The sequence below is a fragment of the Harpegnathos saltator genome, unplaced genomic scaffold (assembly GCF_003227715.2).
Source record: "Harpegnathos saltator strain DR-91 unplaced genomic scaffold, Hsal_v8.6 scaffold708, whole genome shotgun sequence".
Taxonomy (NCBI): domain Eukaryota; kingdom Metazoa; phylum Arthropoda; class Insecta; order Hymenoptera; family Formicidae; genus Harpegnathos; species Harpegnathos saltator.
Window position 1 is genome coordinate 356,353 of NW_020230547.1, and position 21,873 is coordinate 378,225.

The 21,873-nt window shown below is 46.8% G+C and overlaps 1 protein-coding gene across 2 annotated transcripts in view; it reads left to right on the top strand.

The window, feature by feature from the left end:
• The window catches only part of rau (RA domain-containing protein rau), a 34,383-nt gene extending 13,079 nt beyond the window's left edge, over positions 1 to 21,304 (top strand). The window contains exons 3-6 of one of the 2 annotated variants that reach the window (XM_011148811.3): positions 17,846 to 18,102; positions 18,647 to 18,710; positions 19,264 to 19,512; positions 19,941 to 21,304. In XM_011148811.3, the coding sequence (XP_011147113.2) occupies positions 17,846 to 18,102; positions 18,647 to 18,710; positions 19,264 to 19,512; positions 19,941 to 20,360 (990 nt within the window). In that variant the 3' untranslated portion in view covers positions 20,361 to 21,304. The remainder of the gene's footprint in view (positions 1 to 17,845; positions 18,103 to 18,646; positions 18,711 to 19,263; positions 19,513 to 19,940) is intronic. The other variant, XM_025305699.1, reaches the window with a different exon arrangement.
• The last annotated feature ends 569 nt before the right edge of the window (positions 21,305 to 21,873 follow it).

Consider the following 21,873-nt stretch of genomic DNA (forward strand, 5'->3'; position numbering starts at 1 on the left):
GAGGAAAATATTATAAATATATTATTCTTAAAGTTAAAGGGATTATATATTATTGTATAATGCAAATCTTATTGATTTTAGTATAAATTTCCTTACACAGATTATTTAATCTTTTTTCAAGAGGATTATTATTTATTCTTACTGGTTATACTACACTGTAAGAAATGATGTGTTAAATTTAATATATTTCATGTGTCTCAAATCATCCATTCTCATTTATGTGTTAATTTAACATACAGCAAATATGTTAAAAAATAACACACATAATATGTAAAATATTAACACAAAAATTTAACATTTGAATACCGTCGAGAATCACAGTTTGTGTTAAATTGACATACAATGAATGTTACTTCAACATTTAGGAAAAGTAATGACCTATGATTTAATGAAATGAAAATGTTAGATTGACATAATCTATGTGTTAAAAATCCAATCTTCACATACCAGAAATGTTAACATTATACATTTAACACATAACTATTATAATGAGGAACTAATGATAACTATTATAATGAGGAAAGGAACACATTTTAATTGTTGACTTCAACATATAAAAAATGTCATAGCAAGAATTCATGCAGAATGCATTTACATATAAATTGTGTTATTTTAATATTTGGAAATGTAATTTAACACTTGAAAATAGATAATCTTAATTTAACACAAGAAAGTCTAGGTAACACAACGATATGTTAAATTAACACATGACTGTGTAAAAAATTTGACACAAAACTTTCTACACACAAATAATTTTAACAAAAGTACGAAATGTTTTTAACTGTGTAGTTAATTTAAAAAATATTATTATAATGTATTATATATAGCGAAAAGTAATATATATATATATATATATATATGGATGTACTTCTGGCTTCAGTTCTACAATAAGTAGGCATAAATGAAATAAGATCATCATAACGAATAAATTTCCAATCAGTTTTGTCATGGACTTTATAGTTACAGAGATGTTCATTATAATCAATTGTATGAAACATAGTTGAAAGAAAGAATATATTATTCAACTTCTTGCAATATATTATAAACTGTGTTTGACCAAATCTATGGCAATCATCTTCGTTATATGTTACAGCAACACGTATATCTTTTTTAAAAAGCGTTCCAAATATTCTGACCCATGAGCATATTTTTTCGTTTATGTCTGCAGGTAGAGCATGACTGAACAAAAGAAGCCGACATTCAAGTCAACATATTCTTCCTCATATAAGAGGAAAATTAATTGATATAAGAGGAAATCCTCTTGAAGTAAGAGGAAAACAGTTGGAATAATATCTAGTAAATTTTAAACGAATGGCTCAGTTTAATCGCTTTGCGGAAGGAGCAATTCTTTTTCTGTAAAAGGCTTCGTTTAAAAATATGGCAAAAATCACGTTACAAATAGAATACCCTTTTTTTGGGTGCTTTCTTTGACTGCTCGGAACCGCGCGAAGAAAATGACTGGAAGAAGTATTAATGGACAAGAGCGAGAGAGAGAGAGAGAGAGAGAAAGATAGACTGCCGAAAATTTAATTGAGAGGAAGTAACCTTCGATCGGATCTCGCGAGGCAATTGGAGCACTCTCGGCGCTCATGTTCCGCCGCTCGGAACAATCGGAGCGAGCGAGCGAGCGAGCGCCACAAGTGCGTAACGCACACGGAACGTCGACGTGAGCGCGCCATGTCTCGTGCGCGTGTGGCTTTGTGCACGCACACGTGTGCGTCGGGTCGTTGAAACGCGTAAACGGCTGTAATACATGGCGCAGTAGCGTACATGTTACGCCGTATTATGAGTTAAACAACGTAATGATAGCCGCGGCGCCAGCAACGCGACGTATCTGCGTCTGCAGTCCATGTATCGGGTGTCAAGGGGAACATCCTGCGCCTCCCTATCCGATAAGGCTCTTACTAATTACCTCGCGGTGGTGATACTTTTCTGAAATTACGTTCGACCGGGAGCTGCTTGCGTCTCTCGCTTCCTCTCGTCCCGTTACCCGGTTTTGTTGATTTCATCCTCAAGACGCGCCGGCGTACGGTCGAAGTGCAAACGGAATCGATACGAGCGCGACGAACGGCGGGGCGTAAATTGATATTCCAGTTATGTGCGTGGCCGGTCAGTATCGCGGCCGTTCCTTTTAATAGCTGCGAAAAGGACGCTCGGAATTAATTAGTGCAATCTCAGGGAGTTATACGGATGAATGGGAAGTGCATTCGTTGAGCATCGCGATCAACGGTCGCTTAAATAACGTAATGACTTATGTGGCGCCAGCGATATCGGGTATCTCTTCGATACGGTGTGTAACGGGTGTGACGCGAAAAATATGTTATATTTCACTGAATTGTATGCAGAGAGAGAGAGAGAGAGAGAGAGAGAGAGAGAGTTCACAACAGAATAGACGAAGAGTGAAGCGCGAGTCTCCGTTCCAAGCAAGTTTTCGGCGCGTCATCTCTCAAGCGCTTTTATCGCTCGCAGCGTGCAGCGTGACACGGAGGATTTCTTACGCCTTCTCCTTCTCGAGAAAGCTTCTCCTTGTCATTCATGACTGGACGCGCGATACCGGCGATAACTATCGCATTCGGGTAAACGACTCCCTCACGAGCGTAACGCGCGCGCGCGGCTTTTTGATCGTCGACAGACAAACTGCCTCAATTCCGAAGTTCCTCACGACCGCGACGAAAGAGTTAAAGCACGAACACGACACTTCCGGTGCAACGAACCCGTCGAACACCCTCGCGGCCTGTTACGACACCAATATTAGTTTTACTGCGAACCTCTGGAAATAGTTAAGCAAGATATACTTCATCCGAGCGTCTCTCGCGGCGTTCGACGGCCTATATATAAGCGCGCGGTTACGACTGCACAAAAAGGAGCAGGTCGAGTGCAGGTGCACGTTGCACCTGCGTTTCCCGAACCCCCGGCGATCGGCGGATAAGCGGCTTATCGAGAAATAACGCTTTCGCTGCGTCCGATACGTGCCTCGCCTCGTCCGCGAAAGTGAATCCGCAGTCGCGCTAAACACCGCGGAGGCACGTATGCATTCTTTTTCCTTTTCTTCTGCTTATTCGGAATTCACCGGCTGGAAATTACGACTCAAGGTTAAATTTCTTGCGGCGGATTTCAGTCTCCCGCGGTGGCGCACGACTTATTGACACTTGGTCAAGTGAAGTCAAGAGGACGGGTTAAATGAAACGGAACGTCATCGCGTCTCGTCTCGCTTGCCTCGCTTCGACTCGCGGACAATAATCTCGAATCACAACGGCTTTTCGCGCGGAGGAATCCGTATCTGCGATCCGTGATCCGAGGATAACGCGACGCTTCAGATACGGCTTCAGTCTCTCTCTCTCTGCAAGTACGCCGGACATGTTGCATACTGCGCGCGCGAAATATTACGTTACGTGGAGAAATCAAGGCGGGCGATTTATTACTGTCGGGAAATCGATGAGCCTGACCCTTCTCTGTGCAAATCTCATGGCGTGCGGCTCCTCCGGCGCGCTCGACTTTGCATTATTCATGGAGACTTGGGGTCTCGAGATAACCCGCCCTTCCCGGCGTTATCGTCGCGGTCATGCCGGCCGCAGTCAGGTGTGTGCGTCCAGCGGAAGACTCGGTCGGTGCATTGACTGGAAACAAGGGCGAGTTGGCCGCCAAGATACGGAGCGTGGCGACGTGATTGGACGAAAGGAACAGGACAAAGAAAAGCGGCGGCCGTGATTGTGAGCGCGGATGCACGACCGCGTTCCCTTCGTCAGCCCTTTCGTGACTCCCGCGAATTATCCCGCGAGGCCGGGATATCACCGCGAGGAATAAGAAAATAAGCGCGTCGATTTGCGCGGCGAAGAAGAAAAAAAATGCCATGAAGACTTTCACCGGATTTCAAGCGGCGGACCCACCTACGTGAGACTGAAGTCGCCCTTTTCCCCGACGATGATTTTCACGGGGAAAACGCGACCGCCGGGGAGATAACGTTAAATGAGATTACGAGGGACATTTACACGTTACGTCGGACCGCGATATTCGGTAGGGCGTAGCGCGCGCAGCAATAAATCACGGAAGGTTGTCCACGTCGGGCATAAACTAACCGCTACCACTCCGTGTCTCCGACACTTGAGAGCAGGCGAATGGCTTTAATGGATGTTTCGGCACGCGTGTCGCGTACATGAAGAACGCGCACTGTCCGGCTGCGACCGCTGCCGCCGCGCCGGCCTGCACGTTATTGCACTACATTAAACACTTTAGAAGTGGCAGATATATTATCACTTAGTCGCCGGCGCCAGATAAGCTAGATGGAGGAGGAAAGAACAACATCCCATCCAGGCGGAATTTATAAATAACAGCCTTTACGTGGATAAATCACGCGACGCGATCTCGCGACACGAGTCATGCAGATCACTTCCGAGCGTCGGCTCTCTCATCGGTCGATCAGCTGTTGCCGAGAGGGCCGGACGTTTCGAAGCGATTGATTCGCGCGAGAAAAAGTCGCCTGGGATCAGCGACGACGATTAAAAACGCGCTTGCACAATCGCGAGTCTCGATATTTACGTCGGCGCTCCGCCGACGGGCGCTTCGAGCAGAGACGCATTTAATTGAACTCGAATTTAATACTTCCGCTTATAAACCATGACTAATCACGAATCTAAATTTAAGTCACTGAATTGATGCGTGTAAGCGCGCGAGTATCATTCAATTCAAACGACGCTAGCATTTACACCGCCGAGTTATGGCCGGTGACCGACATTCTTATTGGACTGAAAGGCACACATTACCGACGATGATAATCCTATTATCACCTTTTCTTTCCTTCTAATTACAAACGGGTTTGTTTTCTCAAGGAGAATTCGCGACCTCGACGTAACGAGAAATCCGCGATCGTGCGTCTTAAAATATATTAGGTCGGTGCAAAAATAATTGCGGTTTATACATATCGAGTATAAAGACGCATATATCAGTTGAAAATTATATTTATCAAAATAATATATTAATCAAGATAATTATAATATTATATTAATCAAATAATAATAATATTATATTAATCAGAATAAAGACCATTGGCCTACACACATTTTTCTCAACGGGAAGCAAGTTTGTTTGTTCCTACTAGAATTCTGGAAAAGATAACGGTAACTGCACTGAGAAAAAATTGTATTAAAATTAAACAAATATTTATTCGAACACGACTGTGAATACATTTATTTAAATTAAGCAATTATTTTCTGAAATTCAAGAAAAAAGTTTACATTCCGAGAATCTCTGTATTTCATTTTAAAAATTAGTCGTAGTAACTTGAATAAGTGTATTCACAGTCGTATTCGAACAAATATTTATTTAATTTCGATACAATTCTTTCTCAGTGTGGAAAAATCGGCGCCAAACTTAAAACTATAAAAACCGCAATTATTTTTGCACCAACCTAATTATATTATTGCAAAGTAGGGTTTTACAATGCAACATCACCGTGTCTTCCCTCCTCATGAGCATATCTGCCGCGTGCGGTTGGTTCGGTCAGAGGTCAAGCGCGGTAGAAAAAACGGTACAGACGCATGAAACGAGATCGCAATTACGCTTTAATTTGCCTTCCGCTTGAGAGGCGGATGTTCCGAGGAGACGCGAGCAACTATGCTTGTGTTTTCCTATTTCGAGAGATCGCTAGCGTGACACGCTCGATGAGATTAGAGCCGCGTATCTACGGCCGGGCCGGCATAGGAGAGGCGCTTTTGTCGCTCTCTTCCACACTCTACGAACCGGATGCGAGCGTTCCAGCACGCATGGCGGCAGTGTGTCGCTAATAATCGCGCGCGTGTTGGTGGTAACAGGGGACTTAAAGTTGCTCGAGTTGTTCTCGTTTAAAACAATCAGCAGGAGAGGAAGGACCAATTATACGGACCTGCGACCGTCTGTCAGCGACCTCCTGTTGCCTCGGCGTACCGCACCAGGTCAAAATGCCAAGCACGGGGAATCAAAACAGCGCGCGCGCGCGCGCGCATGTAAATAATCCGTTAATCCGCATTCTCGGGATGCGTGAGATTGAAAATCGAGCAAAGATGCCGACGGCGCGACGTTGTGTCGCTTCGCTTCCGCAGCGAGAAGCGTGGAAACAGTAGGAAGTTTGCTCCACATTCCCCGCGCCCGAGTCTTTGTTTTATTTTAAAAGAGCCGCGATCTTCCTGCGATTGGCATCTACAATGACGATGATTATAGCGGCTGATTTGCATAAACAACACGTGTACCGTAAATGATCTTCCTCATCTGTCTCTCTCGTCAATCGCGCGAACGAAGTCCCGCGTCGTGGATAAGCGCGTCATAAACTCGCCCGACGTTCGTTCTATGAAAGTTGCTAAATTGCCACATTGAGCGTATACAAAGCAACATTACACATCAGCATAATTGCTCGCCGCTGGCGATGCGGCGTTTCTCTGGGGAGAAGCGTCGCTTTCGCGCATCCTGCGAAAAGAAATTATTCCGCCACGCACGTGTGATCGTAGTTTTCATTGCCGGGTAAATGAATCGGAGATCGAGAACACGATGGCGCTGAAATTCGCGCACGATAAAATACAGATTGCCCAAAGTCGCAGAATTCTTCGCGGTGCGCGTTTCTCGTCAGTGCCTCACGGTGTTTTCTATTGTTACGATCTCTTCGTGACTCGCGAGCAAATTTTACATTGTCGCGTTCATCGTAACTTTGTCAGCTGTCTGTCCCTTTCATTGTTAGTGGGAAGTATACCTTTTCTTGATTCAATTATGCGTTGTAAATCACGTAATTTTGAAGAACTAATCGGGGATTTGAGTTTTCCAGATAACTGAATAGCTGTTCAACATACTCCAATAGGTTTTTATACCCAATTATTCACTTGTGATTATTTATAACAAATCAAAGTTGAAAAAAAATGCTTTATTTAGGGAAAAATCGATTCCTCGGAGAATGTATATTGAACGTAGAGGTCTGAAATTTTCACCAAATATTTTTCTGATGTTGTACAAAAACATATATTTTTTTCAGTATGTTTTTGCAGGTTAGATTTTTTTTATAAACAAATATTTCTACAAAAACGGCCGAGATTTGATTTTTTTTTATTACTTTTTAGCTCCATTTTCCTAGTTTTTTCATTCTGTATCTCCATCTTATCCATATTATCAATATTATTCTACTCAAAAATGAATATTTAATCTCTAGTAAACATAAATATGCAGTATTGAACATTTTCCCATATAAATTCCGCCATTTTGAATTCGGTAAATCTGACTTCAGATTCGTAATCAGCGATCCGAAAAACCCATACACCATCAATAATAATTGGAACTTTCATGAATTTTGTACATCATGATCGCCATTTTGAATTTTGCAAATCTGACTTTAGATTCGTAATCAACGACCCAAAGAACCAACGTAGGATTACCAAATATTTTAATAATTTTCTCAAGCGAAGTTAATTCAGCAGTGAAAGGGTTAAGAGCGCAAGAGGCCGTTCATCCCGCCTTTGAAGGAGCGGCAGGATGTAAACTCGAAAACGACCCGTGCTTCGTCGGCCCGCTACAAAAAATGGTGGAAGTAAAATTATCTGGCAGTTCCATCGGCCATGGATGAGTTCGGCAGTGCCGGATGGTTCTCAATAATTTGCGACAAGCGTCATTCGATCGACACCCTCCATCAATATCTTTTCGCACGTTGGGAAGATTATCGCGAACATTCAACGAAGGCGGGATCAGCAAAAATGAGACACAATGAGCCGGTAACTGCGGCCGGTAATTTCCCACACACTTTGAGAAACAGCGCGCGGTAATCTTCGCAGTCAATTCGACCGCTGCTCGTACTTCCGTGTAATTTATGACATAACGCACTTATCCGATTTATCCGCTGCATAATGCAGAGCGCACACTGCGCCATTGCGTCACCGACTCGATGGAGACAATGAGCGCGTCATTACGAAAATGGACGTGTTGTGCTCGAAAAGTCCGATTAAGCTTTCTTCTTACTCGTCAACTTATTTTTTGGCGTTTATGCGGATGGGATGCGTTTATTTATTATAATTTATTAATAATATACGGGTCTGACCCCTTTGGTGCACACAGAGATTGATACAATAGTATAACGAGTAAGAAAATTCTCAACAATAAAAGGGAGATTGTAGAGAAAATTCTCTGCAATAAGAAGGGAGAAGAGAGTAAGAAAAAGAAAAAAGAAGCAGGAAAGAAAGAAAGGAAAAGGAAAGAAAAAAAAATAGAGGAAGAGGGAAAAAAATTTTCTTTCATCTATTATTATTATGTTGAGTAATGTGTCGAGAGAAGTGCGTCAGAAGTGCGCAAAACGTATCGATCGAATTTGCATGTTGAAACGATGAGGGAGAAGGAGGTCAAGATCAGAAGAAAGAAGTACAGCTAGGACAGAGAATTCGAAGGCGCTTTTGGCTAGTCACACGATCAATTGGCGAAAAAGTGTCTCGCGTCTCGGGTAGTTACAGGGGAAAGAGGTGAAACTGAAGTAGCCAGGATGCGAGGACACCTCGGGCCGGGTGGCGACGAGACCGATCGGCGAAAAGTGCGAGCGCGCCGGAGCGCTTCCGGCTACGTCGCGTCGGCTGTTTATTCCTGACACGTCTATCACGCGAACTGCATCCTCGTGACGGCACGCGCGCGCACTCGGCCGTGCAACGAGTAACGTGCGGTTTCGCTTTCATCTCGCGCGCGAAGAGGAAGAAGCCCCGATGCCATATGGCTCCAGAAGAAGCTTACGAGCGACGACGCGTTCGCAGGAAGGAAGCTCCCCAGCATGACCGTATTATGTTCTGTATACCGAGAACACATTGCGACGAACACGGGCCCGGGGCCCTGTAAAAGCGGGGCACGCGATGAGGGCACGTGCCCCTCTTTCTCCTTCACGACATCGGACGTCGCCTTTGTGCTCGCCAGGAGGACCGGAAACGGGTGTCGATTGTCAGCTACTCGAACATCCCCGGCCGGACACGGTCCTCCGGATGAATTCGAGACGAACGGCACGTTCCCGCGTGTGTGGTCCTTCGCGAGCGGCTTCTTATCGGAACGTGCGAGCGCAGCGTTAGAAGACGCGGTGCGTGTCGTCGGGTGTGCGTAAACACGCTATCGACTGACGGCTCCCTATCCGCGAGCGTGTCTTAGCTGGTTATTCGAGACCGACGACTTCTGCGTCTGCGACTTTGCACTCGTTGCGCTTCGGACTCGTGGCGTTTGCTCTCTCAGCGCTATGATTCACGGCCAAGTACGCCAAGATCGAATCATCCTCGGCGTCTATTTCGGTTGCGAATACACGATACCGGGGGAACATTGCGCGAGTCTCGTTTCAGATATGGACAAGATGGTTCAAGTAGAGAATTGTCGAGAAAAGTTGCTCTTTTCCATATCTCTTCAGATATGGTAAAGATGGTTCAGCTAGAGAATTGTTGAAGAAAAGCTTGCTACGCAGCGTGCAATGCAACGTGTCTGTACATATTGCGTTCATTACGTCGTTCGTTAGTTAATGTCAACATTGTTGGACGCATCATCGCGCATCTGCCACGGGCCAATTAATGGGAACATGACACTTGCGTGGAAACAGTCAGTCGTCATATGGTCTCTGCGCACGACTCGCTTTGACAATACCCTTTGATCCAGATCGATGAAACGGTGAAAGCATTGTCGATCAAATGGAAGTGAACGAGTCTGCCGTTACAACGGTAATCCGCAAGGATAATCTTGACCCACACTGCATGGCACTGCCTCGTCACCATGATTACCGCCATCAACTGCATGCGATGTGGCATCCTCGATTTTACGACCCAAATGCAACGTTTAGGTTTACTGTTCCGTGGAAATAGAACATAAATGCGCGCACAATGTTGCAGCAATATCCCGGTCTTGCCGGTTCCGTCTCGGCCGAACGGAGGATGTCGGGCTGTAAACCGAGGCAATAAGTTCCTGCCTTTAATGAGAGATCTTTCAGTTTTCACGGAACACTGCTGCGCGCCTCGGCTGGCGCTGAAGAAAGCCAGCCGCGGAAAACGCGGCGGACGGCAATTAACGGCGAAGCGGTGTCGCGCGACCGGCCTATTCGAAATGTTTCACTCGGCCGGTGTAAGCGACACAGTGATTGACCCTCTCGTGGAATTCCTGACCCCGGGGTGTCGGGTTCAGAGACTCCGTGGCTGAACTCGCGGCACGCTCGATTTAACATCGCTCTCTTCCCGACCGTGAGGGACCGTGAAAACCGGCGCCTTCACGCTATCAGCAGATAGGGGGCTTTCGGCACAAAAAATAGCGGTTCGTTATGCGCGAAGCTTAAATTGTGTGCACCAATTGAGATCACGGCGCAGTGCAGGAAGAAATATCATTTTTAATTAATCTCATCATCCCGCGGGCGCGCGGATCGCTCGACGATGGAACCGAATATAAATCCTCAATAAAAAACGTACAGATAATCCTCCGAATAAATGTAGAGGATCTCGCGTTCTGTGCGATATACACCGATAGAAGAATATAGTTGAATCAACTATAATCTCATATGCTGCTATATTTTACAGTTCATTTTGGCGTCAATCATATTTTTATAGTTCGTGGAAATCTGCAAGATATAGCAGAATAAACACAAATATATAGTCAATGATTGTCTTAAATAATTGTCTAGTTACTTTTGCCACATATATGGTAATTTCTCATTCACAAATATAGTGAGATTTAATATTCGTATAGTTACATTTGTCATCATTCAGCAAATATTCTGGTAATATTGACTATATAAAAGAGTTACTTAACCTGCCATTTTATATCCGCATCCGTACAATAATTTTAGTTTAACCTACTATAATTCTTGGTAAAAATATTATATGGTTGGTCATACTATGCCTATATCGTCATCATCATTACCGATATTACGGTAATACTTGCTGTAAATATGATATTTCGGACGATAATTTAGTTACTATATCATTACAGTTCCAAATATCATATACTTTTCTCTCAGTGTAAGACGGACACAACCTCTGCCACCTTGAACGGATCGTCTGCAACGACGATACTACGTCACTGCGGGGCAATTATCTTTCCAAGTGCGCTAATTTAACGCTTTCTCGTTCAGGCAGACGTAATCGCTTTAAAAGCCTCTTACCCGACGACGGTGACAGCCAGCCATGACAGAAATGATTTTCCGCAATCCTCCAAGCGAGCTCCTTCCAGCGAGACGTCGCGACTTCCCAGGCAGAACATCCGCATATTCGCAGAAACGAGCTCGTTACTCAATCCATGACAGTTATTCGTGTTATAGATCGGTGTTATGTAAACCGGGTCGTGCGACGCGCATTGCGCGTCGCACGGGAGACGAAGGAGTCGCACGATCGACGTCCTGCCAGCCGCCGTCGGCGGCGCGTCCTCGCCCCGCGGTGGTTGCCAGTCACATGCTTTTCTTCCACCGAACGTGCGAAGAGTGTTTCGCTCGGTAACAATTAAGTCTCCCATGGCTCTTTCGTGGCGAGCATTGTCTCGCGGCGGGAAAGTGGGAGCGAAAGTAAGAACCCGCGGGAGATACATCCGCGCCGCGAGAGAGCTTTCTCAGCGGACTCGCGGTATGCGATAGATCGGATCGCCGGATCAGCGGGTGATCCTGAAAGGACGATTTACGTGGGACGGTTTATTACGGAGGAAACGGAGAGAGTGGCGATTGTGCGCGGCTCGATCCGACGAGGTCCTGGATCTAACGGCTCCGCGCGAGACATTAACGAATGTGACGAGCAGGTTGTCGGGACGCTGTAATTGCGAGAAATTACACAGAGATCGCGCGGGGCTTGAGTGCAGTCGGTCGCTTAATTGAATACGCGGCGACAATTATCCACGAGGCAGTAATTTCGCTCGTAGTTCGCTCACAATGGAGGAGGGGACGTCGACTCCCGGAAAAGCGTCGTTGATAACCCCTCCGGCGTTACATGCGAATAATATCAGCCGCCTTCTGTCACGATGATGTGACGGCTGGTGTGATCGGCGAATTAATTAACGCTGCTGTGATGACACTTGAAATTCTATATTATCTGCTGACAGCGTTCAGGGTGGCCATCGACGATACCGCGTGATTCGCCGGTCGAATTACACACGATCAGCGAAGTCTTTGTTGTCACGTGCCGCAGGTGCAGCGGAATATCCGCTTGGTTGGCTGATAAGCTGATAAGTCTCCGATGGGTGGACATTCCAACTATGCGCCGACACGAATTATTAGATGTAATTTTTTAAGCCCTACAAACATACTTATTACCTCGAAAAATTAAATTGATGTCAACGATAACGCCGACTAAGTACATTGCGATAAGAAGAAAACAAGGAAGAATATCATAGTTGGATACCAGCAACGTCCTCTTTATTGCGCGCTCTTACGTCAAGTTCCGTTAAATCGTTCGTGTCATTCAGAATAACAAGATATAATTATAAAACATTCTAGAAGGCCGTGATGAATATGAAAACATCACGAGCACACCTCGTAGATTCGGCATCTTCAAGACGGGATGATTCATGATGTTCAGTTCATCTCCATGCGACTTTGCGGGATAACAATGTCACAATAAAATAATGAAACGTCTCGGTGATTTCAAGCGATGGCTTCACGCTCTGAAACGGCAACGTGATGCTTACTGGATCAGCTCCTGCGAGTAGTCATACCCGCGGCATTGAGGGACCCTTTAAAGGAGGCACAGGAAAAACTCCTTCTCTCTCCTGCCTCTCTCTTCCTCTTTCTTTTCGTTCAGAGGAGTGAGCTTTTGTCTTAAACTCAGAGTCCTCCGGTCGGAAACCGCGCGGAGGAGGAAATGAGAGGGACACGTGCTCGTCGTAGTGACGACGAGTACCCGAAGGCTCCGCGAGGAAAAATGGCAGCTGAGGGCCGAAAAGCACGTGCCACGCATGAAAGAAGAGACGCAGGATTCTATAGAGTGGCGGGATAAGAAATTTATTATGCAGGGGGGTCGTGCCTGGGATACACCAATACAAGGTAGTAGCCATTGAAATCGCTGTTCACAGGTTACGTGGGGTCGCATGGAAATGAACGGGCATCATCCCATCTTGAATACGCCGAGTCTACAGGGTGCTCGTGATATTTTCATACTCGTCCGAACTAACAAACTATTGACAAATTTTTCGTTGCGCCCTAATGAGCGTCTGTTGACCCACCGTTCCTGTGCTCCGTGCAGTTGCGCGGAACAGCATGAGATTTCGGCGAAGGAAGTTCCCTCAAGAGTACAGTTTATAAAGCCGTTTGCACGCTCTTGAAATGTACTCTCGAAGTATGTGAAGTCGCGCTCATGAATAGTCACGATATAACAGTAATTCCAAAATTCCTGCGGTAGCGTGCAAGTTGTCTCATTAGGAGCCCGGAAATGGAACGAGGTGGCCTGTGCGAATTTCAGCGAGGCTTAATAATTAAGGTGGGATTGCCAGAGGGTCGCATGGATTTCTGCATTGTTCCGCGCGAAGGCGAGCAGCCGCGTAATTTGCTTTTTCCTCGACGCTATCGTAACTCGAGCAATTGAGCGCGACCTCAGATTACTCTGGGCCATCGTCGGCGGGGATTATCGTTGGCGATTCAGTTGGCGCGACGTCCACCCTCTGTAACTCATCGATCAATTCCTCGACACTGTTTCGCTCAACGACGAATCCGCTATCTTCGAGCGGAGGTTCTATCTCGTCGTTTAATTCCATTGTCACACTTGGTCGGAATGTCATGTCGACGATGGCCATCTTATCAGGCAGAGAGAGAGAGAGAGAGAGCCAAGTAAAAATAGACGGCGCCATGCCGGACAATAAGATCGAACGAATCGACTCGAGCGCCACTTTTTCGCGCGTGTCTCAAACAACACACATCTACTTGCCTCGAACTTGTACTTGCTCGATAAGATATGTGATGTGAATCGGCTCCGCCGATATTTACTTTCGACTTAGCGGCTCTCTTATCGGTGCCTTATTTGTTCTCATCAAGTAGCTTCGTTGTGCACTCATCAAGAAACGTTCAGGTTTACTCCCTTTTTCTCTCACAACATTCTCAAAAGTATAAGTGTCTCAACTGCGCGTGAACTCACTGCGCAGGAATGGAACTGTTTACCAATCGCAAAAATGGCTAACTCGTTTAAAAGAGCGTTTCCGTTGAAAGGTGTCGTTTACCTTGCTCTGAAACTGGCAGACGTATGCTCGGTGACGTTTCCGAGCGACCATTGCGAACCGAGTCGCCGATAAGGATAAGCACGTGATAAAGAGCGCTATATTTAGAACGGCAATATGGTCGGCCGGACGGAACGAGCAGGCGCGCGACGGTGGGACGCATAAATAAAAAAGAGCGATGGCTAATTTACTAGTTGAGAAGGTGCAGTTAGGAAACCGTGCGCGCGCGCGCGCGCATTCCCGCCTCGCGAAGAGCCGGAGGCATTCGGGATTTTTATGGATTCCAGCTAAATTGGACCCCCTCATTACGGGAGCATCCCGTGACATATGGCGCCCACAGTTTCCTCCTTTTTGCGGCCCGCTTTTTGTCACGCCGTGTGCTCGATATGCTGTATTAACGGCAAGATTTCGGAACTTCCTGCGCTTCTTCGAATTCCCTCCTCGCCTCGTGGTTTCCCCATTAGAGCCTCGAACTTACCGAACGACTTTATTGGGTGCGACGCAGAAGCGCAGCCATTTTCCTCGTGGGGATTCCGCCGGGACTTGTGCAACAAAGAGGTTCGCTCAAAGAGCGAAGTGGCCGGGCGACTTTTTCCGTCCGCGATGTGTAATTATTATCTTTGCCAAACGGTCAGTCATAATCAATAATCATAAATAATCTGACCGCCGGATCTTCGAAAAATGTCATCAGAAAAGAACGCTTCATCTTCCTCCAATTGCACCTCTCATGTTCTCTACACGCGTCGACCGTACGGTCTTTGAAAATGACATCGATATTGGATTGCCGTAAGTCGCGAATCAACAGCCTTACCCTTGACGAGCTATTTTGTTCTACCTCAACTCTCTCGCGTGTGAGCTTCTCACCTGTAGTGTAGTTAGCAATTTCTTCCGAGAAGTATATTTATATGGCCACGACGGTTATCGCGATACGGTACACCTTGCGCATTGTGCCCCACGGTGTTAAAATGCACACGAGGAGATGTTTGAGTCGTTGGTGAAAATCGTTGAAACTCCTCTTTTCGTTACTTCTCATCGTTGCTTATTTCAGCGTAGAGCAACGCAGCAACAGGCGGCTCATCGCTCGACTCGGCAAAGGACTCGGCGAGCGTATTATTGTGTTGCTGGCTGTAACGCAAGATCAAGGGCGCGAGAGGCAATCCGCGCGCGATTAGAAACCCCTTCGTGCGCGTCTTTATGAATAGCGACGGTGATATCACGCCGGTGTCAGGTGAATTGTGCGGCGATAATTATCGGGGATATAAATACCCTTCGCAGAAGAAGTCGCTCGCTACGAGCGGCGAGCGGGGCATAATAAAACAGCCCGAGAAATGTGGGATTACCGACTACTGGCTGCTCCAGTTGCTCCGCCGGTGTTGGTGTTCAACGCTCGCTTCATCATACTTACGACGATAAAGTCATTAAGGCGGCGCTTTTAACGGCAGTGTCAATCGCGCTCGCACGAGCCGAACGAGATACCCCCCCCCCGCGCGCGCGCCAACTCGAGGAGGACGGCCGCACCGAAATACCCCGAGACATATTTCTGTCCGCTCCGCGCAACCGGCTGCGAGATATTGGAGCTTCGTAACGGGCTGTCGTCCCTTCTTTTCGTATCTTGACGAGACGCGGGCGCTGCTTTGACACCCGCATGCCTCTCGGCCCCGCATTATTTTCCCTTTCATTAGCCGCCGCTGTTGGGGTGAGGGCGCGCTCGATCGACCGCTTTCACGGGGTGGTCCTCGGCGTGATTTTTAGCGGGGTGGTTTGCCCAACATTATGACGTTGAAATAATCGAAAGATCGCGGATATCTCTCGAGCGTCGAGCGTCGATCTCCCGCGAGATCTCCGATCTGTAATAAATAATTTCTCTCGCAGTTCCGGATAAGAGCGCCTTTCTTCCGTCGTCGGCGGTTTTAAATGCCATGCAGTTAAGCGATAAGCGAAAAAAATCGCCTCACCGCGAGCGAGTGCGGTCGGTCGGTGATTCATAACGTTCTTTGCACCTCGGTCCGGCTTCGCGACACACTTGAGAAAGAAATCCGCTCGAAGATCGGTGCACATGCGTTCCGCGTAAACGGTATTAACGTAAGCGCGTTGGAATTCGAGCCGCTGAATCAGAAATTTCACCGCGTGTTTGCGCACGCGGGATTTCCGCGAAGGCAAACCGCCGCGCGGGATGACAATCTTCTCTCGCAGCCGCCGGCTCTCGTTGTATATTTACGCTGATACTGCGTACTTTCTCGGCTCCGCTAAAGTGCCACTTGATACGCGCGGTTCCAAGCTCCTTCCTCGATTCCGAGTGGCCGTAAAACTCTAGCGGGAATTTCGCGCGGCGGTTTGACGAAATTCCGAGACCCATAATTCTCTCGCGCGTAAACTTCGTCTGGCGACGCAGAAGCGTGTGGAGAAAAGAAATAATAATTGAAGTCTACGTTTGGGTGAATCTTTTCATTCTCCAAGACCCACCGCGGTGTTGCACAATAAGGCGAAATGTAACCTCGACTCGTGTTCAATTTAATGTCAGCGCGCGATGAACGCTATTGTCGACGTTGCAATAAGCGCATTGAAAGCATAATCCCACGACTGTCGCGTCGAAACGTGTTTATTTCACACAGCGGAGGCTTAACCGGATCCGGACGGAGCCAGCTGAATTTCGTAATCCAGGTTCCGGTTTCTCGCGCGCTTTGGCAATATCTCTCCCGGGCGAATGTACAGGCACGTCCGGATGGCGTGTGTGCGTGTGTGTGTGTGTGTGAGTGTATGATCGCGAAAGACGCGCTGCGTGTTGAAGGGCTTTCGACAGGGCGATAAAAGCGCGCGATCGGCTCGTAAAACCTCGCCGACGAAAAGTCAAGATTCGAAGATTCTTTGTGTGTAAACACGTCGCAAACACATGTCCGCGGTATCGGAACTGACACTCGACTGATTTGTAGCTCTGGTGCCTAAACACTGACATATTTTGTGGCCGAGGGAGCCGGTGTGAACTGCAGAATGATTCCAGTGTAACGTACAAGTGCGAACATATGTGTGATTTTTTTCATAAGAGCGTTATCGTGAAATTATCGCACGAGTGCAACAGCTTCTCTGGGTTTCTCAAGGAAACGTAAATTTATTAGCAAAACAAAATGTCCTTTTATTCTTTCAGCCACAGTCGCTGATAAATTTCATTTGCACGAATCTATTATTTAAATTTTTCACTTCTCTATCATACCCCGAAGACGGTGCCAGCAGAAAGCGGATGTATCATTGTGATTGTTGGCGTATGCGTGCAGCGGCATCTGCGAACGGGGTGATCTGGCGTCTGGTTTATTTTCGGTGCCCGCATCCCTCCATAACCGGATCTGCATCTGAAGGGTTGATAGCGTTTTATGCCGCGCGCGTGGCCAACTGTCTCCGAGTTAATTATGGACTAATTGTCAAGACTCGCATCTCGTTGGGCTTTTTTACCGCCCCGTCTTCCTTCCTGTCGCTACCGAGCCTAACTTAACCCGAGCAGGATCATCTCCTGCTCCTCTGTAACGTCGTGCAACCTTCAGACGACTTCTCTATATCACAGTATTGAAAATAAAGAAATGCCTTACGTTCAGACAAGCAATCAGCGTTGCGTTATTAATGTGCTCGTTTTGGGCGAAAAGGGGATGCACGATATTTTAAATGAATTATAATGAGGATGAGAAATGACAAGAAGATCACAGAAGACTTTGAATTTTCATTGCAGACCACCATCAAGGTCTACGCCAACTGCTTGCGGCCGGACATCGAGTACAAGACCTTGTCCATCACCTACGAGACGACCTGTCGCGAAGTGGTGCAAAATCTTCTGAACAAATACCGCATGAGGCACCGCGACCCTCGATTGTTTTACCTAACGATGGAGGTGACCGTGAGAAGGGCCAATGTGCGCACTATCCTGCCGCTCGACGAGGACGCACGGCCGGCCGTCCTGCAATCCTGCCACCCTCGCGGCGATTCCAAGTACGTTTGCTGCCTTTGTACTTGATGACCGGCCGTCTCCCTTCCTGCCGGTTTCGGTCGGCTTCGTGACGTAATTTCAGGGCTCGCGACCGTAAGCACGTCCCGCGGATCGCCGAGCACGAGCCAACAATGGCGAACGTCGCTCACCGATATAATCCTCGGCCACAAGAGCGGTCGCGTGGGTCCCCGCGATTTTTACCTCACGGCTCGCGAAGGAACCGAGCGGAATGCCGCGATCGTAGTAGAGCCTGCAATACGCACCGTTTTATGAAAAGAATCGCGCGACGTTGATGGTCGAGGAGACGGTTCGTCCGCGAAGGAATTGTAACGCGCGCGCGCGATGTTTCCTCGGTAGGTCGAAACTTCCGGCGCGGCTACACGCGCGCACAGGATGAGAACGTTAGTCTCCCGGCAACTTTTACTCTTTTACACTGGAATAAGGCTCGTTGCTGTGCTTTGAACTCACCGGCTCTCCTGCCAGCGCGTCGCAGAATCCCTCGGCGCATAAACTTGTGTGCTTACATATGTCTCCTCTCGTTCGCAGGTTCTCGTTGCAGACGCGCCGCGGCGGACTCGTCAAAATATACGACAGCGCACTTATGTCCGGGGTAAGTAAATTTTCGCTCTTGTGTAAACTCACAGCCGTGGACTGTGCTGTAACGCCGACGCTCTTGATACGTTAAGAAAGAAGATTAAATTACATGCAAATACAAAGTATTATACTTGTGTAATACAAACCGACTAAACATACATGTAATATGAATGTAAAATATAAGAATATAGAAATTAGGGTAAAAAGACGTAAAAATAAACAATATATATAAGATATATGCATGTGAACATGCGCGCACAATTCTCGTATTTATATTAAATTATATTAAATCGTAAATGACTTTGCACGATGTAACTTTTCTTTTTTCTTTCTTTTTTTTTCTTTTTTTTTTTTTCTTAATGAAACACACACCGCGCAAATGATGATGAAGCTAAAAAATTTATCTCCCCCATCCTCGCGTATTTCATACTGATTGCGCCGGCCAAGATTGACGATTACACCAAGCGCATAATAAAATTCTTCTTCCGCGATAATAAAATTCTTCTTCCGAGAGTCTTCACCCTTTACCGCAGTAATTGAGAGCAAACGCAATTTCTTATGGTCCGCAGTCCAAGTACAAGAGCCTTCTGGTCTCGGAGCAGACCACCGTAGACGAGTTGATCCAGATGCTGCTGAGCTGCTACAGCTCCAAGGAGCCGGTGGAGCAGTTCTCTCTCTACGAGGTCTGCGAAGGCGAAGAGTACCAAAGGAAATTGCACCCCGATGACTCGCCGCTCAAGGTTACGCAACGGTGGACCAGTGTAGACCGGCACCTTCGTATCAGACGCAATCCAGATTACAATCCACACAGGCGGAAGGTATTGCGCGTACTCGCTGTACTTGTAATTAACAAATCCGTTTCAATCGCGAGCCTATTTCTCTGTTACGAACTTCATGCATTTACAGAGAAACGTCTCTCAACCTTACAATTTAATAAATGAAATTCGAGATTTATCGAAGCACACGTGCGAACAAATTCGTAATTTGCATAAATTGTGACATTTGGTTTATAAAGAAGCGTCTGTCCCACTGTGAGTGACTCATCCGCGACGTTTCTTCCGCCATTGATCTTTCGGCGAGAGAGAGAGAGAGAGAGAGAGAGAGAGAGAGAGAGGATGCGCGAAGCGCATCCAAACAAAGAGAACGTAATCATCGAGTCCATTCCGTATAATTACGCTGCCATCGGAATTATTCATAAGGGCTTGATAGAAAGTCAAATCCGTTACACAACCTGGCGTCGTTTCAGAGCATGTGGGCGTCGGATTCGAGCATCACCATGGCGATGTCGAGACTGGATCTCCACGATGGTCTCGCCGGCTACAACCCGAGGCTCGACAATAACAATCACCTGAGTCTGCATCACCTCGCCGGCAAAGTCAGCGTCACCGCTATAAGCAAGAACAACAATAATAACAATAACAGTAGCAGCAGCAACAACAACAACAACAACAACAACAACATCATCATCCATCGAGATCAGCATCACCTGTCGCTAGGCTCCATCAATCAGGCGCCGCGAATCGTCCTGCCCCACGCGGGCGAACACCCGCAGGTGCAAGTGCCGCGGGTGCAGCAACTGCCGCAGAGCGTCCCGTCGACGCCGCTCTCGTCGAAGCACGTGACTGTCTCCTCCTACGCCGACTACGAGAATTATCTCTTTATATAGGGACAGCCTCTCTCGGCCGAAGGTGGGAACGAAATCGATCGCGGAGGTTCACCTCGCGCAAGACGGTCAGAGTTACCAGAGACTCGTCGGCGATGCAACGCGTGTTTTGCGATTCGCACCGCGGATCCTCCAGACGGATGACAGAAAAGTCGGTCGGTTTGATGCCGGTTTCATGTAATCCTCGCCTCGTTCGCGATCGAGGAAACTCGACGAAACGCGCTTGTTAAGATTTCCCCGATTCTCACGTCGAAGAGGAACAATGCTCGATCGAATATGTCGAGATATTTGATTAACAATTCAACGAACGCGTGAAACGCGTAAAATCTCGTCGTATCCGTCGCAATAGTGTGGTATTTTAAAGGCAACTCGATGAGTCGAGGCACGATCCGCTGAATGTATTGAAACGCTCACTTGCCTCCTGCGTCTCGGCCGCAATGCAGTGCCGATAACACCGAACAAAGAGAATTTACGATATTAGTTAGTAATGAGGGAAATTGTACCAAAGGTAGACGTACGTAATATATATATATATTATATATATATATATATATATACACACACACACACACACACACACACATATATATACATATATGAAGTATACGCCGCATTTTCGATTACGCGGCGCTTGTATGAAGCCTGATTTAAAATTTCTATAATTTTTTATAAACTCGCCTTTTGTCTTCTCGTCTGATGTATATCCGACGGAACGTCGGTCGCGCGGTAGATCGACTTCGTCGAAAAAATAAATCGTCTTGTGCGTCTTCTACTATATATAAACTGTCAAGTCCTAGGTAACTTCAACGGCGAAAATATAAGCGCATAATTCAAAAGTAAGACTCGCTCGAGCGGAGCGACTTATCTAAAGTGTGTGCACAATGTGGGGAAAGGATGTATTGTTATTTATTTATGTAAAAGGTAAAGCGTCTAGTTAAGCTCGTAAAGTTCGGAAGCGATTTAAGTTATTGCTAACGCTCCCCCTTCTGCCCGAAATTTCGTGCAATCCGACCCGACAGGGGGTCATCCCGGACATCTCCCGCACCGTGTAAATATCAATCAACAAGGGTGAAGCAAGTGTCTGGGCAACACTCGCCGTTGTCGGACGTTGATCGGAGCTCTCGCTCCCGGGGAATAATCGCTGTCGACAGTGTATGTATATACATATCGTTCCTTCTAATCGCATGTGTGATTATGGAAAAAAACGATTTGCAAAACGTTAAACTTCCTAGCCTCACGTTTGCCGACTGCGGTTCAACTTCTTTCGCCGTCGTGGGAACAAGCAGTTTTGTCGCGTCGCGTTAAGCTGATCGATCGTGCGAGTGACAACGCGATATTCGAGATTGCGCGAAAGACTTTGAGAGTTACTACGCGGTAATGGCGTCATTTGACTTCGTCATCTCCGCACGATGGAAATGAACGAAGTTCAGCCGTGTCTTCTCGCCAGCGAGTGTTTTTTACATTGCTTTCCTTTGCCAAAGAGTCGGTACGATACGTATGTAAAAGTATACGTCGA